The sequence below is a fragment of the Ostrea edulis genome, chromosome 7, assembly GCF_947568905.1.
Source record: "Ostrea edulis chromosome 7, xbOstEdul1.1, whole genome shotgun sequence".
NCBI classification, from domain to species: domain Eukaryota; kingdom Metazoa; phylum Mollusca; class Bivalvia; order Ostreida; family Ostreidae; genus Ostrea; species Ostrea edulis.
Window position 1 is genome coordinate 26,255,375 of NC_079170.1, and position 22,355 is coordinate 26,277,729.

At 34.7% G+C, this 22,355-nt stretch overlaps 1 protein-coding gene across 1 annotated transcript in view; it reads right to left on the bottom strand.

The window, feature by feature from the left end:
• Positions 1–3,947: 3,947 nt before the first annotated feature.
• LOC125656598 (mucin-2-like) overlaps positions 3,948–22,355 on the bottom strand; it is a 36,981-nt gene continuing 18,573 nt past the window's right edge. The window contains exon 3 of the mRNA XM_048887204.2: positions 3,948–4,108. Within this exon, the coding sequence (XP_048743161.2) occupies positions 3,948–4,108 (161 nt within the window). The remainder of the gene's footprint in view (positions 4,109–22,355) is intronic.

A 22,355-nucleotide genomic window follows, 5' to 3' on the forward strand; every position in this document is an offset into this window, starting at 1 on the left:
CATAAAAATTTCATCATTGGCAGGACACCCCGAGGTTTTTAAGTGAAAGATGTTTGATTTATGTGACATGTGAACTTCAGTGCCAAAGGAAAGTTAGGGAACAAGTTCTGGCTTCAACAGAAAATATGTTTTTCAGGCTAGATTCAACTTCGTATGTGCAAAAATTGCTGCAACTTGCATATTCAATGCAAAAATTAGACATGTTACAAGTCACAATAAACTTGCTCTCAGCACTTTTCAAATTAAGAAATTAATATGCTTTGAAGTTATATTAACTTCAACTTGCATTGATATCTGGATATCGAGCCAATTCAACGATTTATACATTCACGATACCTTTTTATCTTGCTGTTTGATCACGTGATGTACAGTTGATGTAGAGACTGTCGGTCTGGTGAAAAATGTATAAGAGGTCAATATTCACTTAATGATATATAAATATTGTTTTTGTATAGAAGGGTTGTGTTTACAGAATTTGTCACAAATTGATTTGTTTATTAAAGCTTTTTTCCTGACATATTTGTATGGCCCTACTTAACACAACTGCGTACAGCCTTTAGCACCAGAAAGAGGTCACAATTTGTGACACTTCACCTAAAGCTAATGACCTCTCTCTGAAAATAATTCTTGAATGGACCGTAAAACATCATACAAACAAACATTATTGAATATCTCTTAAATTGAGGTTTCTGTTAAACTTACACGTGACCCTTTTGGAACATATTGCTGGATACTCGAACGAGCACACCGTATTAATCCATCCGAAATCCATCTCATCCAACACACAATCTGCATTGGTGTGTTGCCCATGTATGTTGTTTGGTTGGTATCTTCCCCACTTCGCGTAGGTAATGGTTTCATTTAACATGTTCACGAAGCTGTACTCTGAGTACATGTCGTGTACCCCTATCCAGTAACTCTCGAGGATACTTAACCACTGTCTACAAAATGGAGTTGTATGCAATAAATGCCACAAAATAAATGTCATTCTAGTTCACGTTTTTTTAAATCACCAAATCAATATTTTTTTCTACTTTTCAGTAATCGTGCTATATCTCATATTAATATGAATAAGCTAGTAAGAGACTCTGTGTAAACATTTATACATCTTGAAAACAACTATTGTAACACCAAAATTACTCCTTTGTAAAAGCTGAAGATAACAAACAGTGATCAATCTCATAACTCCTCTAAGCAATACAAAATAGATAGTTGGGCAAACACGAACCCCTAGACACATCAGCGGTGGGAGCAACTGCAGAGGAGGAGTAAGCATCCCCTGTTGACCGTTCACATCCGCTATGAGCCCTATATCTTGATCAGGTAAACGGAGTTATCCGTAGTCAAAATCAATGTGTCAAGAACGGCCTAACAATCGGTATGAAACACATCTGAGAACAATTCTAGTATACCGGTTCCCAAAATATGGCGCTAAAATAAGTGCCGCCTAAGGCGGTTTAGTATATATATATATATATATATATATATATATATATATATATATATATATATATATATATATATATATATTAAGACCAAAATTGAATTCCTTGTGTAAAATAAAGTTTTAAAAATTGGTTTTTAAATACAGTTTTTTAAATTCAAAATGAAAACAGAATGCAAATAGACGTATATTTGTACAGTTTGTGTTCCAAAATAGATAGAATTCATGGTTCAGGTTATCTTACGTAATTCTCCTGAATACTCTCGTCTCTAATGTTGATGTAAGGAAACTGAATTTCATCTGGGATTGAGAATGAATATTGATTCTTTCTATTTTGCGGAATATATTTTAGTCAGTTCAACATTGGAAAAACAACACTTAAAAAAAGTTGTAATTCACATTTTAGCCCAAAGCACTTCCGAAATGGAGGCTGCCTTCAACATCTTAGCTTAATGTTTTTTAATCTATGTCATATACTTGCATGACTGCCACCCCCAAGCCCCCGCTTAATTACACTCAAACGCCGCTGAGGTTTCTGATCAATTTGATTACCCGAAACATTTGCGAGTTTCACGTCTAAGCATCCAAGGCAAAATGCAAATGGCGGCGTGTTTACAGTCAGCCTAGCAACGGCAAGGGGAATAACCGCTCATGCACAGTCACATGTTATTGGGGACCGGTAAACTAGAAACCTCCCCACATCTGACAGCATTTGACCCAATGATAGGATGTATTGTCTACTGTTGTATTGGCAAACTAGATCGTTATAACGATCAGCGACCATACAATTTGCGAAATGCTGACTCTAAACGAAACTGTTAAAACCCTTGCACCATCAACTTGTTTGTCAGTTGGTTGTCTCGATTTATAAAAACTTATCATACCCAGGACAGGCTATTGCGAATCGAATCAGTTGAGAGATATGAACAACATATACAAGTGATAATGCAATTTTGCTACAAAAATATGGGAAGTTGGCGATGAAGCTGAAATCCCGTTTGTCATAAAGTTGAGTTGCTAGTTTGCAGTTAATATCTATTTTCAATAAAATATCTAAATATGAAGCAGAAATGGACAACTCTGTAGATTCTTTTATTTCTGGTTCACAGGGATAGATCGAATCGACATATGAATGAAAAGTGTCATTGTTGATAGATAAAACGTCGTCGATGTATTTAAAACTTCAGTTATTTCGGATTTCAAACATTTCGGTTGAGCATCACTGAAGAGACATTATTTGTCGAAATGCGCATCTGGTGCATCAAAATTGGTACCGTATAAGTTTTACATTATGACCCCTGGGTCGAAGCCTCTGCTGGTGGACTGTTAGTTCCCGAGGGTCTCTACAGCCCAGTAGCTAAGTACTTCGTTACTAGCTTGAAAATACGGATGTATATTTAATTGCTGTTATAAAATTTAGAAATTCATTTCAAAATTAAGGATTATCTCCCTCATGCATAGCTCTTATCCTTGGACGAATTTGGCTCCACTTTTTTGGCACGCTGTTTTTGGCTATATTTAGCTCTAAAACTTCATAGTTATTTCGGATTTCAAACATTTCGGTTGAGCATCACTGAAGAGACATTATTTGTCGAAATGCGCATCTGGTGCATCAAATTTGGTACCGTATAAGTTTTACATTATGACCCCTGGGTCGAAGCCTCTGCTGGTGGACTGTTAGTCCCCGAGGCTATTTACAGCCCAGTAGCTAAGTACTTCGTTACTAGCTTGAAAATACGGATGTATATCTAATTGCTGTTATAAAATTTAGAAATTCATTTCAAAATTAAGGATGATCTCCCTCATGCATAGCTCTTATCCTTGGACGAATTTGGCTCCACTTTTTTGGCACGCTGCTTTTGGCTATATTTAGCTCTAAAACTTTATAGTTATTTCGGATTTCAACATTTGGGTTGAGCATCACTGAAGAGACATTATTTGTCGAAATGCGGATCTGGTGCATCAAAATTGGTACCGTATAAGTTTTTACATTATGACCCCTGGGTCGAGGCCTCTGCTGGTGGACTGTTAGTCTCCGAGGCTCTCTACAGCCCAGTAGCTAAGTACTTCGTTACAAACTCGAAAATACGGATGTATATATAATTGCTGTTATAAAATTTAGAAATTCATTTCAAAATTAAGAATTATCTCCCTCATGCATAGCTCTTATCCTTGGACGAATTTGGCTCCACTTTTTTGGCACGCTGTTTTTGGCTATATTTAGCTCTAAAACTTCATAGTTATTTCGGATTTCAAACATTTGGGTTGAGCATCACTGAAGAGACATTATTTGTCGAAATGCGCATCTGGTGCATCAAAATTGGTACCGTATAAGTTTTACATCTAAATGTCGAATTGAAGGCCACAACAAGAGATTTTTTCTCTTGTAGAAGTTTATTAATAAATTCTGTCTAGATGATCGAGCGCTATAGCTACTAATTCTGTGCATTAATAGCTATTTCCATGCATTATATATATCATAGCATCTATGAATATGAATTTCTCACTTGTTCACGGCTTCCTGTACACTGTCATCAGGAACCTCTGCTAATATCCCGCCGTCTACCTGGCATAGTCTGTGGGATTCTTTGAAATCATGTTTACCATCAACTATCCAATAACATCTTTCGCTGATGTAGATACTCTCCAATTTTACACATGTGGCTGTAAAAAAGAATTTAATACATTGATAATAATGTATTTTCGTGTATGTCAAACAGTTACAAGATTTTATCCTTTTTTCAATGTAATTACGTCAAAATGATGGATATTGTACTAAAACGTTATTATTAAAGGGATTAATCAAACGGGAATACTTCTGAATACTGTATACAAGCATTGGAAGCCACTTTGGATAGTAAAGTATTTAATGGAAAAAACATCCCATTAACGACATTATTGACCGTAATTAGGTTTTTAAGTTTACAGACACTAGGTGAGACATTAGACTAGCTGTTGCTGACATTAACCAGTCAATCTTAATTTCCTTCAAATTCAATATCATTAGTTATTTCAATTGGAAGGTCACTGTCATTTAACATTGTTTCTGAACCCGTGGGTGTCCGCGTTGGAATATTTCTTCAGTACCCCTTGCTTGTTTTCAGAGGCGACTAAATGGGGCGGTCCATCGTATAAAATCGAAAAATCCAAGGTCCCGTGCCACAGCAGGTATGGCACGATAAAGACCTCTCCCTGTTCAAAGGCCGTAAACTCCGAGCATAGGCTTAAATATTGTAGCCTTCATCGGCAATGGTGACGTCTCCATATGAGTGAACAGTTTTCGAGCGGGACGTTAAACAACAAATAATAATCAACCATGAATTTGCTTTCTGTATAGAAAATAAATTACTAACACAAGTTACAATTTACAATACATATAAAAATAAATACACTCAATGGACACTCATGTACATAAGAGAAAATATATGATGAATAAATTGACGTTGTGCTATTATTGATATGTTTAGGTCAATACAAAGTTTCCACTAACTGAAAAAATACAATATTCTCCGCACTCAGTGAATATCACATACAATTTCTCAGGCAGGTAAACCACCTTACTAACCTCCAACAGTGATCAATCTCATAATCCAACAAAGAATACAGAGTCGAAAACACTGGCCCTGGGAAACAATGGATCAGGTGCCCAGTAGAAGCAAGAAATCTAAATCTAATATGATTCCTTCCCCCAAAGTATCCAAGAAGACACATTCAGGTAGCTGTGTACAGGATCTGGAAACAGCGCCTTCAGAGGCATGAAAAGGTGAAGATAACGAACAGTGATCAACCTCATAAATCTTATAAGGAATACAAATTAAGAGTTTGGCAAGGTCCCTGGACATATCAGAGGTGGAATCAGGTGCCTAGGAGGAGTAAGCATCCGCTGTTAACCGGTTACTAAATCATACAAAAAGATAGCTGGTCGGCCATCGTTGTTTACATCTAGAAAGCAAAACTTACTAGAAAGTGATTAGAGATGCAGGTTTTGTTTATTATATAATTGAATATTTTAAAGCATCGACAAAGCCTAAAAGAGCTTACCAAACGATACCTAATCGGACATCTTTGTTTGCAGTTCGAGAGCAATCTGATAAAAATCAGATCTTTGATCCGTTCCGGTAATGTTATTTCGCTACATAATGTGTAGAGAGATAATTACAGGAATTGACCAAAGATCTGATTTCAATCATATTGAGTTAGAGTACAAGATCAGACGACCAAATATAATGATAAATAACATCAATTTGGAAATTCCCGATTTCGTTTTAGTCCAATATTGCAAAGAGCAAATGTTATTTTCACCTTGAAGGGCCGTGGAATGGATTTCAGTAAATAAGTAGGAATTATTCAATCACAAGATAAAACAAAATCACCTATATTATATAAAATGTGCATTGCCAACTGAAAAATCAAGAGTGAACTCCATTTATTACAAATGTGTTTTCAAAAATATGACTATAAAAAAATTAAAACGGAAAATTATTATTTTGAAAAATATACGCAATATCAATATCTATGTCAATACGAAAATTACGCTTAAAATCACAAAGTTTTGTTAACCCCCCCCCCCCCCGACCCTCTCTTGACAACGTTCACTTTCATCTATTTTTACATACAAATATGCCAGCTGCAGCTGATAGCGGTATTGAATGGTAAGAATGTATGCTTGAATTAATGAAATAATCCCATGTAGAAAAGGACATCTCCACCACCATGATTTAGAATTTTGAAGCTTGTCCAGGGGTCCGTGTTTGTCCAACTATCTATTTTGTATAGCTTATAGGAGTTATGAGATCGATCACTGTTCGTTATCTTCACCTTTCATTCATCAAAACACCAAGAATTCTAGACAACTGTAAAGGTAAATTTTCCTTCGGCTGTCCCTCATCCCTCACTTTGAAAAGTGATGCTACGTGCCTGATTTATGTATTGCAGAAAAATCACTAGAGACTCTTTCAATCATTATCCTTTCCAGCATCTTATATATAATAAATCAAAATCAATATCGTTGATTTTGAAACTACATTAACAAATAATCTTGTCAAGAATTCATCAATTCAAGAAACAACATCCACGTTAAACAAAAAGAGAAAAAATTGGGAGAATTATTTAAATATTAATATACAAATTTAACGGTTGTCTGGTTTTTGTAGAAAATCAATTTTGTCGACGATTTTATGGAGATTGATTATTGGATAACGAATCTAATTCAGCCTTTGCTAGCTCATACACAAAGTTGTCATGTAATAATTGTTGTGTCAATTTAATGAATCATATAAGTTATTAAAATATGGATTATGTAAAGCAGTCTCTGCAATAGACCAGAAGTCCAATGGCCCGAGCTACCCGTAAAATAGCTTTAAATATGGAACCTTAACATTTATTCGTGAACCTACTGATTTTCTCCGTAGACAAAATCAGTGTGCCAAGAACTACCTAAAATTGAAACACGTCAGACAATATTTAACCCAATGATAGGTTGTATTGGCAAACTTAATCGTTATAACAACCATAGAATTTGCGAAATGCTGACTTCGAACAAGACTGTTGAAACCCCTATACCGTCAACTTGTTTGTCCGTAGCCTGCATCGATTTAAAAACTGACCATACGCAGAACAAGCTCTTGCGTATCGAATCAATTGAGAGATGAACACCATAACCAGGTGGTAATGGAATATTGCTACATATATATAGGAAGTAGACGATGGAAAAACTGAAATCATAGTGTTTGTCATAAAGTTGAGTAGTTAGTTTGCCGTCAATATCTACTTTCAATAAAATATATAAGTATGTATGAAGCAGAAGTGGACGTGTCTGTGGTGTCTTTTGTTTCGAGTTCACGGGGATATATTGAATCGACATATGAATGAAATTTTTTATTGTTAATAGATAAAGCATATAACGAAAAAGTATCATCTTATCATGAAAGAACAACAATTTATATTAAAAAGCACCACTCTATATGAAAGAACCACAGTTTATCATGAAAGGACCACAGCATATACAGTGGAACAAAAAGCACCACTTTATCATGAAATATATCCACATAAGGCAGTTATGGCGTTCTATACGATTATCGTCATGCTGATGACGAAAATTAACATATGTTGTCACGCATCCGTTTGTCATAGGCTGACTAACATGGCAATTCAAGGGTACCCTTGTGTACTAAGGTACACACTGTTGTATACCAAGTCTGTGGATAAGTCAAACTTTCCATAGGTAATCGCAATATTGAATCTGCATTAGCATGTTTGGATGTTTTCCTAAATCCGAACTTGTAACTGTACGCTGACAAAAATAGCAAATAACGCTGTAATCTTGACGAAACAGTTACTAGTACACCTTTCTGCAGATTGAAGATGCATGTATGTATCAATGGCTGGTGATCCGTAATCAACTTGAATTTCCTTTCAAACTGGTGATAGTTAAACTTCATAATTCCCCAGATACTTCCCAAGGCTTCTTTATCAATTTGTGAGTAGTTTTTCTCTGCTCACGCAAAAATATGAGAAGCAAATGCGATTGGCTTCTCGGTTCCATTACCACATTAAGTCCATATGGTGATGCATCTCATGCTAACGAATTCGGTAAATCTGGACTGTAGTGTGTCAACACCACAACCAATTCCTTGAAAGAATCCTCACATGTCTCAGTCCATTCCTATCGACAGTCCTTCTTCAACAACTTGTGTTAGAGTTCACGTATAGTTGCCAAATCAAGTAAGAATTTTCAATGATGCTTCACCAATCCTAAACAAAGATCTCAGCTGTGATACGTTTAAGGGTGATGGTGTCTTAACAATATCGTCGGTCTTATCTGGGGTCAATGATGTGTCCACAGAATGCGATGTTGTCTTTGAGGAATTCACATTTTTTAAGTTCGCACGTAATCCGTATTCACTAAGTCTCTGCAATACCCTTTCTAAGTTTTGTAGATGCTCTTTATCAGTTTTCCCTGTCATCACCATGTCGTCCAGGGTACATTGCGTGCCAGGAACCCCCTGCAGAACCAGCTCAATTCTTCGTTGCCAGATTTCTGGTGCTGGTGCAATCCAAAAAGTCATTCGGTTATAGCGATATAAGCCACAGTGTGTGTTGATGGTCAATAGCTCTTTGCATTCTTCACCCATTGGAAGTTGTAGGTATGCTTACTTCAAATCTATATTAGGGGAATGGGATCCCCCATTCATATTAGCGAATATGTCGTCAATATTTGGTAGCGGGTACAGGTAAAATTTAAGTACTGGGTTCAATGTCACTTTGAAATCACCGCAGATTTTTACACTATGTTTATATTATGTCAGGCTTTTTCAAATTCCGAACTTCTTACGGAATTCACCCTCTGCCATCACTGAGACTACTGAACCAGTATCCAATTTCATCTTTGATTCAATGCTATTTAATTTTAGGTGAATCCAGATGATATCCTTACTGGGTAGATTGTAAAGATCGAGACTTACAATACAATCCCCACTGTCATCCTGGTGATCATAATCTACATAGCCCATGAGGATCCGGGTTAGAATTGGTTCTCAGTACCCCTTGCTTGTCGTAAGAGGCGACTAAATGGGGCGGTCTTTCGGATGAGACCGTAAAAACCGAGGTCCCGTGTCACAGCAGGTATGGCACGATAAAGATCCCTTCCTGCTCAGTGGCCATAAGCGCCGAGCATAGGCCTAAATTTTGAAGCCATTCACCGGCAGTGGTGACGTCTTCATATGAGTGCGCAACAAAGAATACAATTTTCCACCGATAATACATAGTAATGATGGTACCTTCTTTCCTGCATCTATTTCGTTGACTTCGAAATACTGTTCAAATCGTTCGACTTCTTCTCCAAATTGTATATGTGGTCACATTGAAGATGCCCATCATTTCTTCTTTGCATGCTAAAGATACACCCAAGCAAGAAATTGTTGGGTTTTTTTTTTTCAATGAACTGCTTCAGGTAAATGATATTGCTATTGTCGATAGTCACCTTTTATTATGGGGAAATGAATATTTTTCAAATGATGTGAATTTTCATATTTTCAGAGCAGTTCAGAAGTTTAAGAACTCTAACAAATTTTAATCGGACCTATATATCATAATTTTTTAATATGTTTTACATTTTATGCCTGATTATGTACTTACATGAACCTAAACATATATTGTATATTATCATAATTGTATATTATAACGAATATTATATTTTCTGTGGTACGACAATCTTTATTTGTGGACTTGAATATGAAAATGTTATGTTTTAGAAACTGAATTAATCAAATTCTCAAATATTATGTATTCTTTCTATATTATTTTATTAGATTGCTACGCATAAACTTTATAGTGCATCATGAATAATGAATTCATCCATTAAAGGGACATCATCTGCAAATGTCATTCATATTGATTGTTACCAAAATGACTAAATCAGTTTACAGTACATACAAATTATCACTGACTTATTAAAACCCATACATCTTGCAATCTTTTGTTGTAATTTTCACGTAAGAATTTCTGTTCTTTATACAGAAACAACTTTGTGTTTTGTATAGCTTCCAGTGTAAGTGCTACAAAGGTCAGTACTATTAGCGCAGTTCCATTCTTCTGTGACGTCATAAGATTTCACAAAGTCAATGATTTAATAAGATTTATGCATGGCAGGAACATAAATTTTGTTGGAGTCATTTTCAATAGTTATTGTAAAAAATCTTGTTAATCATAAAATATTTCAAAATTCCAAGTTATATATGAATAATCAATTATGTGTTTCAAAATATTGAATCCAAGGGCAATAACTCTGTTTTCAATAAAAAAAATTTATCAAGTCCATTATTCGATAGATTTCCTTTATTTTTCACAAACATTTTTTATATTTCTAAAAAAAACAGTTTCATGGAATTGTTATGAATACTATTATATCGTTTTAACCAGTTTTTGCGAAACTTTTATAATGCTGTTTAAGGTTAATCGATCCTCGTGTGATGGCATAGGTTTTTGCAAAAATCTTTATCAAATTAAACTTTGCGCATGATAGAAATATATCTTCAGAGGAATTTTATTCATTGCATAAAATAAAAAATTTTGTAAACTATTGATATTGAAAATTTGAATATTTTCTATCGATAATCAATTCTTTATAATTAAAAAAATGTTGTCAAGGGCAATAACTTCTATGCTGGTATTTCTTCTACTGCATGTCTATTATGCATGATTGCCCTAATACCCACAATTAATTTATACATATTTATGAATTAACAGGTTTTTTTTAACTGTTAACATTTAAAATTTGTCATTTCAATAAGATTTTATCTATCTTAATTATTCTGTACAACGACAATGTGTGATTTTCTAATGTTAACACATACTTCCGTTTTTTTTATGTCTGACATCTTTAAAAATGTGGCAACATACACATTTTCTTTGGTTATTGTTAAAATTGAACTATATTGAATGGCAATTAATACAGTTTTTGCACTTTTTACCATTATTATTGATAAGTCACATGAGGATCGATCCACCTTAAGGAAAATTGCGATTTTCTAACGTTGATAACAGGTATATTTGTGCTAATTGATACAGCAACATACATGTACTTATTTTATCGTTTTTATTTGTCACTAAGATATATTATTTGAAAAATCAACAATCAAATATAACCTATAATTCTAGAGGGATGGAATATCTCTAATTATGGGGGATTTCCCCCCTGATTTATGAAATTGTTAAAAAATATAGGTACTGTCTATGTTCGCAAGTTTATAAAATCGAGGTACAAAATGCATTTGAGACAAAAATAAAGTATTTAACTCAACAAAAGCACCAGGAAGAAAATGCAATTGTTGAATGAAATTGCGCTAATAATTTGATAATTTTGTACTCAGTGCACAGAAGTTTGAGACAACTCGAAGTAGCAAAAAGATTATCACAATTGACAAAGCATCGGTGTATGTAACAATAGTTATTAGATAGTATTAAAAGTTTAACTTTCGTACACTTACCTACAGAATCCGCTCCTGACAAAACTATGAACATAAAAATAAGATAACAAGCAGCATAAATCATTGTTTGTGAGACTCAAACAAAAATTGATCCTTTTCCTCTAAGAGATGTCTAGAAAATAGTGCTATCATCTAATTCTCTTCAATTTCCTTCAACCGATTAATAATTAAGTGCAGTCAATGTCACGTTTATTGCACTTTAGATCGTTCATGCATATTGTAACCATGTCAGATTTGTAAAATGTCGTTTGTATAATTTTTTCTTCTTATTCTTTTTAAATGTATTTATTTATTTACTTTCAAGGCTACAAATTCAAAGGTTATCTCCTGAATTTTTTTTAGCACAATTGCGCAGGATGCTATTACGAAGTATTGACTGGTTCAATACTGATCCTACATGTATTGCATGGTGCAAACATATTAGTGACTTTACACATTTATTACTGAACCCTTTCCAGTTCAAAAATTTTGTGCCTATTCAAATTGAAAGGGTTTAGCAAGTACTATATTTTGTGGCGGGAGGATAGATTAATCAAAACGTCCTAAATCTGCATGACTTTACAGTTTCTGGTTCATCCAATATACCTCCTATCTTTTACTCCTATACGTGTACATATGGGCGGCGGAAAGGGTAACAAAGACGTTAATGCAAAACGAACAATTTTCAAAAACATACTGAAACACAAAACAAACCAGCTTAAAATAAAATCAACAGACTCTGTTGCAAAACCAACGATCACCAATGCAAAACCAACGATCACTGATGCAAAACCAACAGTCATCAACTGAATTGACGCTAGATGGCGTTCAAAAGAGACAGACATTATCTGAATTAACGCTAGGTGGCGCGTGAGTCTAATGTAAAACTTATACGGTACCAATTTTGATGCACCAGATGCGCATTTCGACAAATAATGTCTCTTCAGTGATGCTCAACCCAAATGTTGGAAATCCGAAATAACTATGAAGTTTTAGATCTAAATATAGCCAAAAACAGTGTGCCAAACAAGTGGAGCCAAATTCGTCCAAGGATAAGAGCTATGCATGAGGGAGATAATCCTTAATTTTGAAATGAATTTCTAAATTTTATAACAGCAATTAAATATACATCCGTATTTTCAAGCTAGTAACGAAGTACTTAGCTACTGGGCTGTAGAGACCATCGTGGACTAACAGTCCACCAGCAGAGGCCTCGACCCAGGGGTCATAATGTGAAACTTATATGGTACCAATTTTGATGCACCAGATGCGCATTTCGACAATGTCTCTTCAGTGATGCTCAACCGAAATGTTTGAAATCCGAAATAACTATGAAGATTTAGATCTAAATATAGCCAAAAACAGCGTGCCAAACCTACGTAATCATTATATGTGTTCATATTTTGAAACATAATTCCCGCGAAATGGCCTTCATTTTTGCAGTTTACTGAAAGTAAGGGACGTGATTACCGATGTGATCCTAAGCTTCAGATAAAATTATATGTAGTAACAAATAGGGTACTGTGAAGCTTACGGTACCAAAATCTTTGTTATGGGCTGAGTTTTAAAACGTTGTACCACATCTCTTTTTATTCGATTTTACAAAGAAAACTTTTTACAATATATAGCCTACATTTCGTCAAATGGAAGGGGTGGGGACGGGGGGAGTGTATAGACCTACCCAGTATTTGGTGCTTAATTTTGTCCAAGTTGTGCTACGATTAATACCAAAACTTTCATGAGTAATCTGTATTTAAAAAAATAGATAACAGACACCTTAGAAATAAGGCTCGGGGATAGAAAACACACAACGAGTTGAATATAAATCATATCAAACTCCAAACCATGGGGGATTCTTTTTATCACAATTTCATGTTAAGCCCCCATCCCCCCTTCCACCCCTCCACCGGTTATTCATTTACGTTACTATATTGTTGGGCATTTTACGTACTGGCATCTTATAAACAAACTACGTAAAATTGACGTGTGTTAGTGACGTCACAAACGGCGTAAGAAAACATAGTGCAATAATTAAGATTACATATCCACTGGATAAAGGAGTAAACACGTGATATAATCGGGTATGTAAAGGGGGGGGGGAGGCAAGATGAAGTTGATTTTACATGTCTGAAGATTCTTGACAAGCGAAAGCAAACAAATATAACAAAACCCAAAATGCTCCAAATCCTAAATCGTGGGAGAGAAGGGGGGTGGTGGTCCTGATATTCAATTTATTGGTTCCTTGAATTTCATAATTCCTAATGAATGCTACTTTATAAAAAAGGGGCAACCTATAGATCAAACTTTGCTTGTTAAAATAACCAGCATAGCATGAAATGATAACAGATATAGGAAAGTAATTCTCTCTCTCTCTCTCTCTCTCTCTCTCTCTCTCTCTCTCTCTCTCTCTCTCTCTCTCTCTCTCTATCTCTCTCTCTCTGCTTCAGATTTATTTTTGTGTATTGATTTTCACAAATATTAATTTTCAAAATAATTAATCACACGCGTACGTTAGATACAGATTTCAACTGAAAAATCACATTAGAGATGTGGATTCGATATATATATATATATATATATATATATATATATATATATATATATATATATATCAACATGTTCCGTTAATTGACACCTGATGTAGGCCACATACATGTATTTTTGTCCTGCGCAGTGTGAAATGATTTCAAGTCTCAGCTACTTGTATCATAGATAATAAAACTGAACTAGTAATCCTAATTGTTCGCGAACAATTAGAGGTCTTTCCACCTTTTCTGGATTTGTTTCTTGACCTTCAATCTTGATCCATTCTTCAGTAGGTCAAATGAGGCCAAAAAACTTTCAAGTCAATGTAAACTTGGAAAACTTTCAGGGGCCATAAATATTTAAAGGGGTTGGTGAATCTTTTCGCACTGAATAGATTGAAGAGTCTACTAAATCAGTACAAAACATTAATGATTTAGGTTTGGTATCTCCAGGGTTAACGGTTTCGAAGGACTAGTGATAACAAGCTTTATTTGTAAGATGGGCAATCATTTTTAAAGGAGCCTGGCTTAAGGGCCAAGAAAGATGTTTTAATTGGTTTTAAAAGAACATACTAATGATGCAATGAAAAATGATGTATGTTGAAAGACAAAAGAAATATAAAAAGAGCTAAATTCTCAATATTTGAAGTAACTTTGACCTTTGACCTTTACCTAATATTCAGGGTCAAAGGTCAATGATCACATTGCAGTTGGTCCCATGTTTCTATGATTATCCGTTTAAAAGTTAACGATTAGCACAAACACATAAAAGGGCAATAACTCATATAAGGGGTCAGCGGATCCTTTCACACTGAATATGTTGCAGTTGTGCTTTGAGAAACCGAAGACATTGGTGAAGGTCTGGTGTCTCTATGGTCTATGGTTTCAAAGGGGTAGCGATAACAAGGTTAATAATGTAAGGGGCAATAACTTTTAAAGGGGTCAGTCTTAGGGTACAGGTATCAAATCTTTAAAATGGATTTAAAAGGACATACTAAAGATTCAATTATATGTAGTATATGTTGAAAGACAAAAGAGATCTAAAAAGAGCTGAATTTCTCATATTTTGAATGACCTTGACCTTTGACCTTGATATAAATCAAAAGGTCAAAGAATGGAGATTCTAATGTAGTTGGTCCCATGTCTCTAGGATAAATGGTTTTAATTTTTTTTAATTATTTGTAAAAATCAAAAACTTTCAGGGGCAATAACTCATAAAAGGGGTCGAAGAATATTTTCGCAATGAATAAATTGAAGAGTCTCCCTGAATAGTTGAAGACATTGGTGAAGGCTTGGTTTCTCTACGGTCTATGGTTTCAGAGGAGTAGCGATAACAAGGTTAATACTGTAAAGGGCAATAACTTTTAAAGGGGTCAATCTTAGGGTACAGGAATTAAATCTTTAAAATAGATTTAAAAGGACATACTAAAGATGCAATGATATGTGGTATATGTTGAAAGACAAAAGAGATATAAAAAGAGCTAAATTTCTCATATTTTGAATGACCTTGACCTTTGACCTTGACATGAATTAAAAGGTCAAAGGATGAAGATTCTAATGCAGTTGGTCCCATGTCTCTAGGATAAATGGTTTTAATTTTTTTCAATTATTTGTAAAAATTAAAAACTTTCAGGGGCAATAACTCATAAAAGGGGTCGAAGAATATTTTCGCAATGAATAGATTGAAGAGTCTCCTTGAATAGTTGAAGACATTGGTGAAGGTTTGGTGTCTCTACGGTCTATGGTTTCAGAGGAGTAGCGATAACAAGGTTAATACTGTAAAGGGCAATAACTTTTAAAGGGGTCAATCTTAGGGTACAGGAATTAAATCTTTAAAATATATTTAAAAGGACATACTAAAGATGCAATGATATGTAGTATATGTTGAAAGACAAAAGAGATATAAAACGAGCTAAATTTCTCATATTTTGAATGACCTTGACCTTTGACCTTGACATAAATTAAAAGGTCAAAGGATGAATATTCTAATGCAGTTGGTCCCATGTCTCTATGATAAATGATTTTAATTTTTTTCAATTATTTGTAAAAATCAAAAACTTTCAGGGGCAATAACTCATAAAAGGGGTCGAAGAATCTTTTTGCAATGAATAGATTGAAGAGTCTCCTTCACTAGTCGAAGACATTGGTGAAGGTTTGGTATCTTTACGGTGTACGGTTTCGGAGGAGTAGCGATAACAAGGTAAATACTCCAAGGGGCAATAACTTTTAAAAGGGTCAGTCTTAAGGTACAGGAATTAAATCTTTAAAATAGATTTAAAAGGACATACTAAAGATGCAATGATATGTAGTATATGTTGAAAGACAAAAGAGATATAAAAAGAGCTAAATTTCTCATATTTTGAATGACCTTGACCTTTGACCTTGATATAAATCAAAATGTCAAAGGATGAAGATTCTAATGCAGTTAGTCTCATGTCTCTAGGATAAATGGTTTTAAATTCTTTCAATTATTTGTAAAAATCAAAAACTTTCAGGGGCAATAACTCATAAAAGGGGTCGAAGAATCATTTCGCAATGAATAGATTGAAGAGTCTCCTTGACTAGTCGAAGACATTGATGAAGGTTTGGTATCTTTACGGTGTACGGTTTCGGAGGAGTAGCGATAACAAGCTTTTACTGCAAAAGGGGCAATAACTCCTTGAGGGGTCAAAGTTCATATACGCAGGGTGAACTGCTAAAATCTTTTAAGGAGTACATTCTTATGGACCATAAATCTTTTCGATAAATATTGAAACTCAAAATCACGGGGAGGAAAAATAATAATAATAATAACTAGTGATCCTAATTGTTCGCGAACAATTAGAGGCCTTTCCACCTGCAATGATTTTAAAAAAGACATTTAAGAATATTTAAGATGATGTACGAAACTCAAAATGACCAAGAAAATTTCATTAATAATTTTCACGATGACCTTGACCTTTGACCTTCACCTCATTTTGAAGGTCAAAGGTCATCGGTCTTAATGCAAGTGATCCCATGTCTCTATCTATATTAATGTAAAAGCTATAAGCTTAAAAAAATGTTAATCAAGATATTCAGGGGCAATAATTTGTTAAGGGGTTTTTGGTTCCTTTCGGTTAGCTTCTCAATGCTAAAAATACTTTGAAAGACCTTGAAAATGAAAAAAAATTAATTTTGGTGATGACCTTGACCTTTGACCTTGACCTCATTTTGAAGGTCAAAGTCATCGGTCTTAATGCAAGTGGTCCCATGTCTCTATCTATATTAATATAAAAGTTATAGGCTTAGATAATGATATTGGAGACTTTCAGGGGCAATAACTATGCTTAAGGGTTTTTGTATCCCTTTGATTATTTTTTCTTTGCAAGACGGTTTTACTGTGAATTCATTAGCGAAGGTTTCGTGTCTCTATGACTTTCCGTTAAGTAGGAGTAGCGATAACAAGGTTTTCGACACGAGTCTCCGAAATTCACAGAAGGGTCAGAGTTCAAAGTTGTAATGCATACTATCAAAACCAATCAAGAAGTCAATACTTATCCATATAATATTTCAACGCTATCTTAAGCAGGAAAGAGAGTATAAAAAGTGCTATTTTTTTCTCTTTTCTGATGACCTTGCCCTTTGACCTTGACCTAATTTTCAAGGTCAAAGGTCACCGATCCTATTCCAGTTGGTCCCATGTCTCTACGACAAACCGTGCTCAAGCTCGACATGTTTTACGAATAAATCGCAAAACATAAAGAGGCATTAACTCCCCTTAGGGGACACCGAACCCCTTCATTTGAAATTCTTCGCTTCTACTAATTACCCTCTATGTTTTAGAAAAGGTTTCATCCTCCTATCATTTACGGTTACAAAGTAGAAGTGCTAACAATGATTTCTGCAAAAGGTCCAATAACTCCGTAAGGGGTCAAAGTTCAATTACGCAGGGTGAACTGTATTCGTTTCTCAAGAAGTACTATATGATGGACTATAAAGTTTTTCGATAGGTCTTAAGACGAAGATTTTTTTTGACGGCAGGAAAATAATAATAATAATAATAATAACTAGTGATCCTAATTGTTCGCGAACAATTAGAGGGCTTTCCACCTGCAATGATTTTAAAAAAGACATTTAAGAATATTTAAGATGATGTACGAAACTCAAAATGACCAAGAAAATTTCATTAATAATTTTCACGATGACCTTGACCTTTGACCTTCACCTCATTTTGAAGGTCAAAGGTCATCGATCTTAATGCAAGTGATCCCATGTCTCTATCTATATTAATGTAAAAGCTATAAGCTTAAAAAAATGTTAATCAAGATATTCAGGGGCAATAATTTGTTTAGGGGTTTTTGGTTCCTTTCGGTTAGCTTCTCAATGCTAAAAATACTTTGAAAGACCTTGAAAATGAAAAAAAATTAATTTTGGTGATGACCTTGACCTTTGACCTTGACCTCATTTTGAAGGTCAAAGGTCATCGGTCTTAATGCAAGTGGTCCCATGTCTCTATCTATATTAATATAAAAGTTATAGGCTTAGATAATGATATTGGATACTTTCAGGGGCAATAACTATGCTTAAGGGTTTTTGTATCCCTTTGATTATTTTTTCTTTGCAAGACGGTTTTACTGTGAATTCATTAGCGAAGGTTTCGTGTCTCTATGACTTTCCGTTAAGTAGGAGTAGCGATAACAAGGTTTTCGACACGAGTCTCCGAAATTCACAGAAGGGTCAGAGTTCAAAGTTGTAATGCATACTATCAAAACCAATCAAGAAGTCAATACTTATCCATATAATATTTCAACGCTATCTTAAGCAGGAAAGAGAGTATAAAAAGTGCTATTTTTTCCTCTTTTCTGATGACCTTGACCTTTGACCTTGACCTAATTTTCAAGGTCAAAGGTCACCGATCCTATTCCAGTTGGTCCCATGTCTCTACGACAAACCGTGCTCAAGCTCGACATGTTTTACGAATAAATCGCAAAACATAAAGAGGCATTAACTCCCCTTAGGGGACACCGAACCCCTTCATTTGAAATTCTTCGCTTCTACTAATTACCCTCTATGTTTTAGAAAAGGTTTCATCCTCCTATCATTTACGGTTACAAAGTAGAAGTGCTAACAATGATTTCTGCGAAAGGTCCAATAACTCCGTAAGGGGTCAAAGTTCAATTACGCAGGGTGAACTGTATTCGTTTCTCAAGAAGTACTATATGATGGACTATAAAGTTTTTCGATAGGTCTTAAGACGAAGATTTTTTTTGACGGCAGGAAAATAATAATAATAATAATAATAACTAGTGATCCTAATTGTTCGCGAACAATTAGAGGGCTTTCCACCTGCAATGATTTTAAAAAAGACATTTAAGAATATTTAAGATGATGTACGAAACTCAAAATGACCAAGAAAATTTCATTAATAATTTTCACGATGACCTTGACCTTTGACCTTCACCTCATTTTGAAGGTCAAAGGTCATCGATCTTAATGCAAGTGATCCCATGTCTCTATCTATATTAATGTAAAAGCTATAAGCTTAAAAAAATGTTAATCAAGATATTCAGGGGCAATAATTTGTTTAGGGGTTTTTGGTTCCTTTCGGTTAGCTTCTCAATGCTAAAAATACTTTGAAAGACCTTGAAAATGAAAAAAAATTAATTTTGGTGATGACCTTGACCTTTGACCTTGACCTCATTTTGAAGGTCAAAGGTCATCGGTCTTAATGCAAGTGGTCCCATGTCTCTATCTATATTAATATAAAAGTTATAGGCTTAGATAATGATATTGGATACTTTCAGGGGCAATAACTATGCTTAAGGGTTTTTGTATCCCTTTGATTATTTTTTCTTTGCAAGACGGTTTTACTGTGAATTCATTAGCGAAGGTTTCGTGTCTCTATGACTTTCCGTTAAGTAGGAGTAGCGATAACAAGGTTTTCGACGCGAGTCTCCGAAATTCACAGAAGGGTCAAAGTTCAAAGTTGTAATGCATACTATCAAAACCAATGAAGAAGTCAATACTTATCCATATAATATTTCAACGCTATCTTAAGCAGGAAAGAGAGTATAAAAAGTGCTATTTTTTCCTCTTTTCTGATGACCTTGACCTTTGACCTTGACCTAATTTTCAAGGTCAAAGGTCACCGATCCTATTCCAGTTGGTCCCATGTCTCTACGACAAACCGTGCTCAAGCTCGACATGTTTTACGAATAAATCGCAAAACATAAAGAGGCATTAACTCCCCTTAGGGGACACCGAACCCCTTCATTTGAAATTCTTCGCTTCTACTAATTACCCTCTATGTTTTAGAAAAGGTTTCATCCTCCTATCATTTACGGTTACAAAGTAGAAGTGCTAACAATGATTTCTGCGAAAGGTCAAATAACTCCGTAAGGGGTCAAAGTTCAATTACGCAGGGTGAACTGTATTCGTTTCTCAAGAAGTACTATATGATGGACTATAAAGTTTTTCGATAAGTCTTAAGACGAAGATTTTTTTTGACGGCAGGAAAATAATAATAATAATAATAATAATAATAATAATAATAATAAACAGAACAATAACAATAGGACTTTCCACTGAAAGGTGGAAAGCCCTAATAAACAGAACAATAACAATAGGACTTTCCACTGAAAGGTGGAAAGCCCTAATAAACAGAAGAATATCAATAGGTCTTTCCACAGAAAGGTGGAAAGACCTAACTAGTAATCCTAATTGTTCGCGAACAATTAGAGGGCGTTCCACCTACAATGATTTAAAAAAAGATATTTAAGAATATTTAAGATGATGTACGAAACTCAAAACGACCTTGAAAATTTAAATAATAATTTTCACGATGACCTTGACCTTTGACCTTGACCTCATTTTGAAAATCAAAGGTCATCGCTCTCAATGCAAGTGATCCCATGTCTCTATCTATATTAATGTAAAAGCTATCAGCTTAAAAACGTTAATCAAGACATTCAGGGGCAATAATTTGTTTAGGGGTTTTCGGTTACTTTCGGTTAGTTTCTCAATGCTAAAAATCCTTTCAAAGACCTTTAAAATGGAGAAAAAAAAATTGATGATGACCTTGACCTTTGACCTTGACATCATGTTGAAGGTCAAAGGTCATCGATCTTAAAGCAAGTGGTCCCATGTCTCTATCTATATTAATATAAAAGTTATAGGCTTAGATAATGATATTGGAGACTTTCAGGGGTAATAACTATGCTTAAGGGTTTTCGTATCCCTTTGATTATTTTTTCTTTGCAAGACGGTTTTACTGTGAATTCATTAGCGAAGGTTTCGTGTCTCTATGACTTTCCGTTAAGTAGGAGTAGCGATAACAAGGTTTTCGACGCGAGTCTCCGAAATTCACAGAAGGGTCAAAGTTCAAAGTTGTAATGCATACTATCAAAACCAACCAAGAAGTCAATACTTACACATATAATATTTCAACGCTATCTTAAGCAGGAAAGAGAGTATAAAAAGTGCTATTTTTCCCTATTTTCTGATGACCTTGACCTTTGACCTTGACCCAATTTCCAAGGTCAAAGGTCACCGATCCTATTCCAGTTGGTCCCATGTCTCTACGACAAACCGTGCTCAACCTCGACATGTTTTACGAATAAATCGCAAAACATAAAGAGGCATTAACTCCCTTTAGGGGACACCGAATCCCTTCATTTTAAATTCTTCGCTTCTACTAATTACCCTCTATGTATTACAAAAGGTTTCATCCTCCTATCATTTACAGTTACAAAGTAGAAGCGCTAACAATGATTTCTGCGAAAGGTCAAATAACTCCGTAGGGGGTCAAAGTTCAATTACGTTGGGTGAACTGTATTCGTTTCTCAAAAAGTACTATATGATGGACTATAAAGTTTTTCAATAAGTCTTAAGACGAAAAATTTTTTTGACGGCAGGAAAATAATAATAATAACTAGTAATCCTAATTGTTCGCGAACAATTAGAGGGCTTTCCACCTACAATGATTTAAAAAAAGATATTTAAGATGATGTACGAAACTCAAAACGACCTTGAAAATTAAAATAATAATTTTCACGATGACTTTGACCTCATTTTGAAGGTCAAAGGTCATCGCTCTTAATGCAAATGATCCCATGTCTCTATCTATATTAATGTAAAAGCTATCAGCTTAAAAACGTTAATCAAGACATTCAGGGGCAATAATTTGTTTAGGGGTTTTCCGTTACTTTCGGTTAGTTTCTCAATGCTAAAAATCCTTTCAAAGACATTTAAAATGGGAAAAAAATTGATGATGGCCTTGACCTTTGACCTTGACCTCATTTTGAAGGTCAAAGGTCATCGATCTTAAAGCAAGTGGCCCCATGTCTCTATCTATATTAATATAAAAGTTATAGGCTTAGATAATGATATTGGAGACTTTCAGGGGCAATAACTATGCTTAAGGGTTTTCGTATCCCTTTGATTATTTTTTCTTTGCAAGAG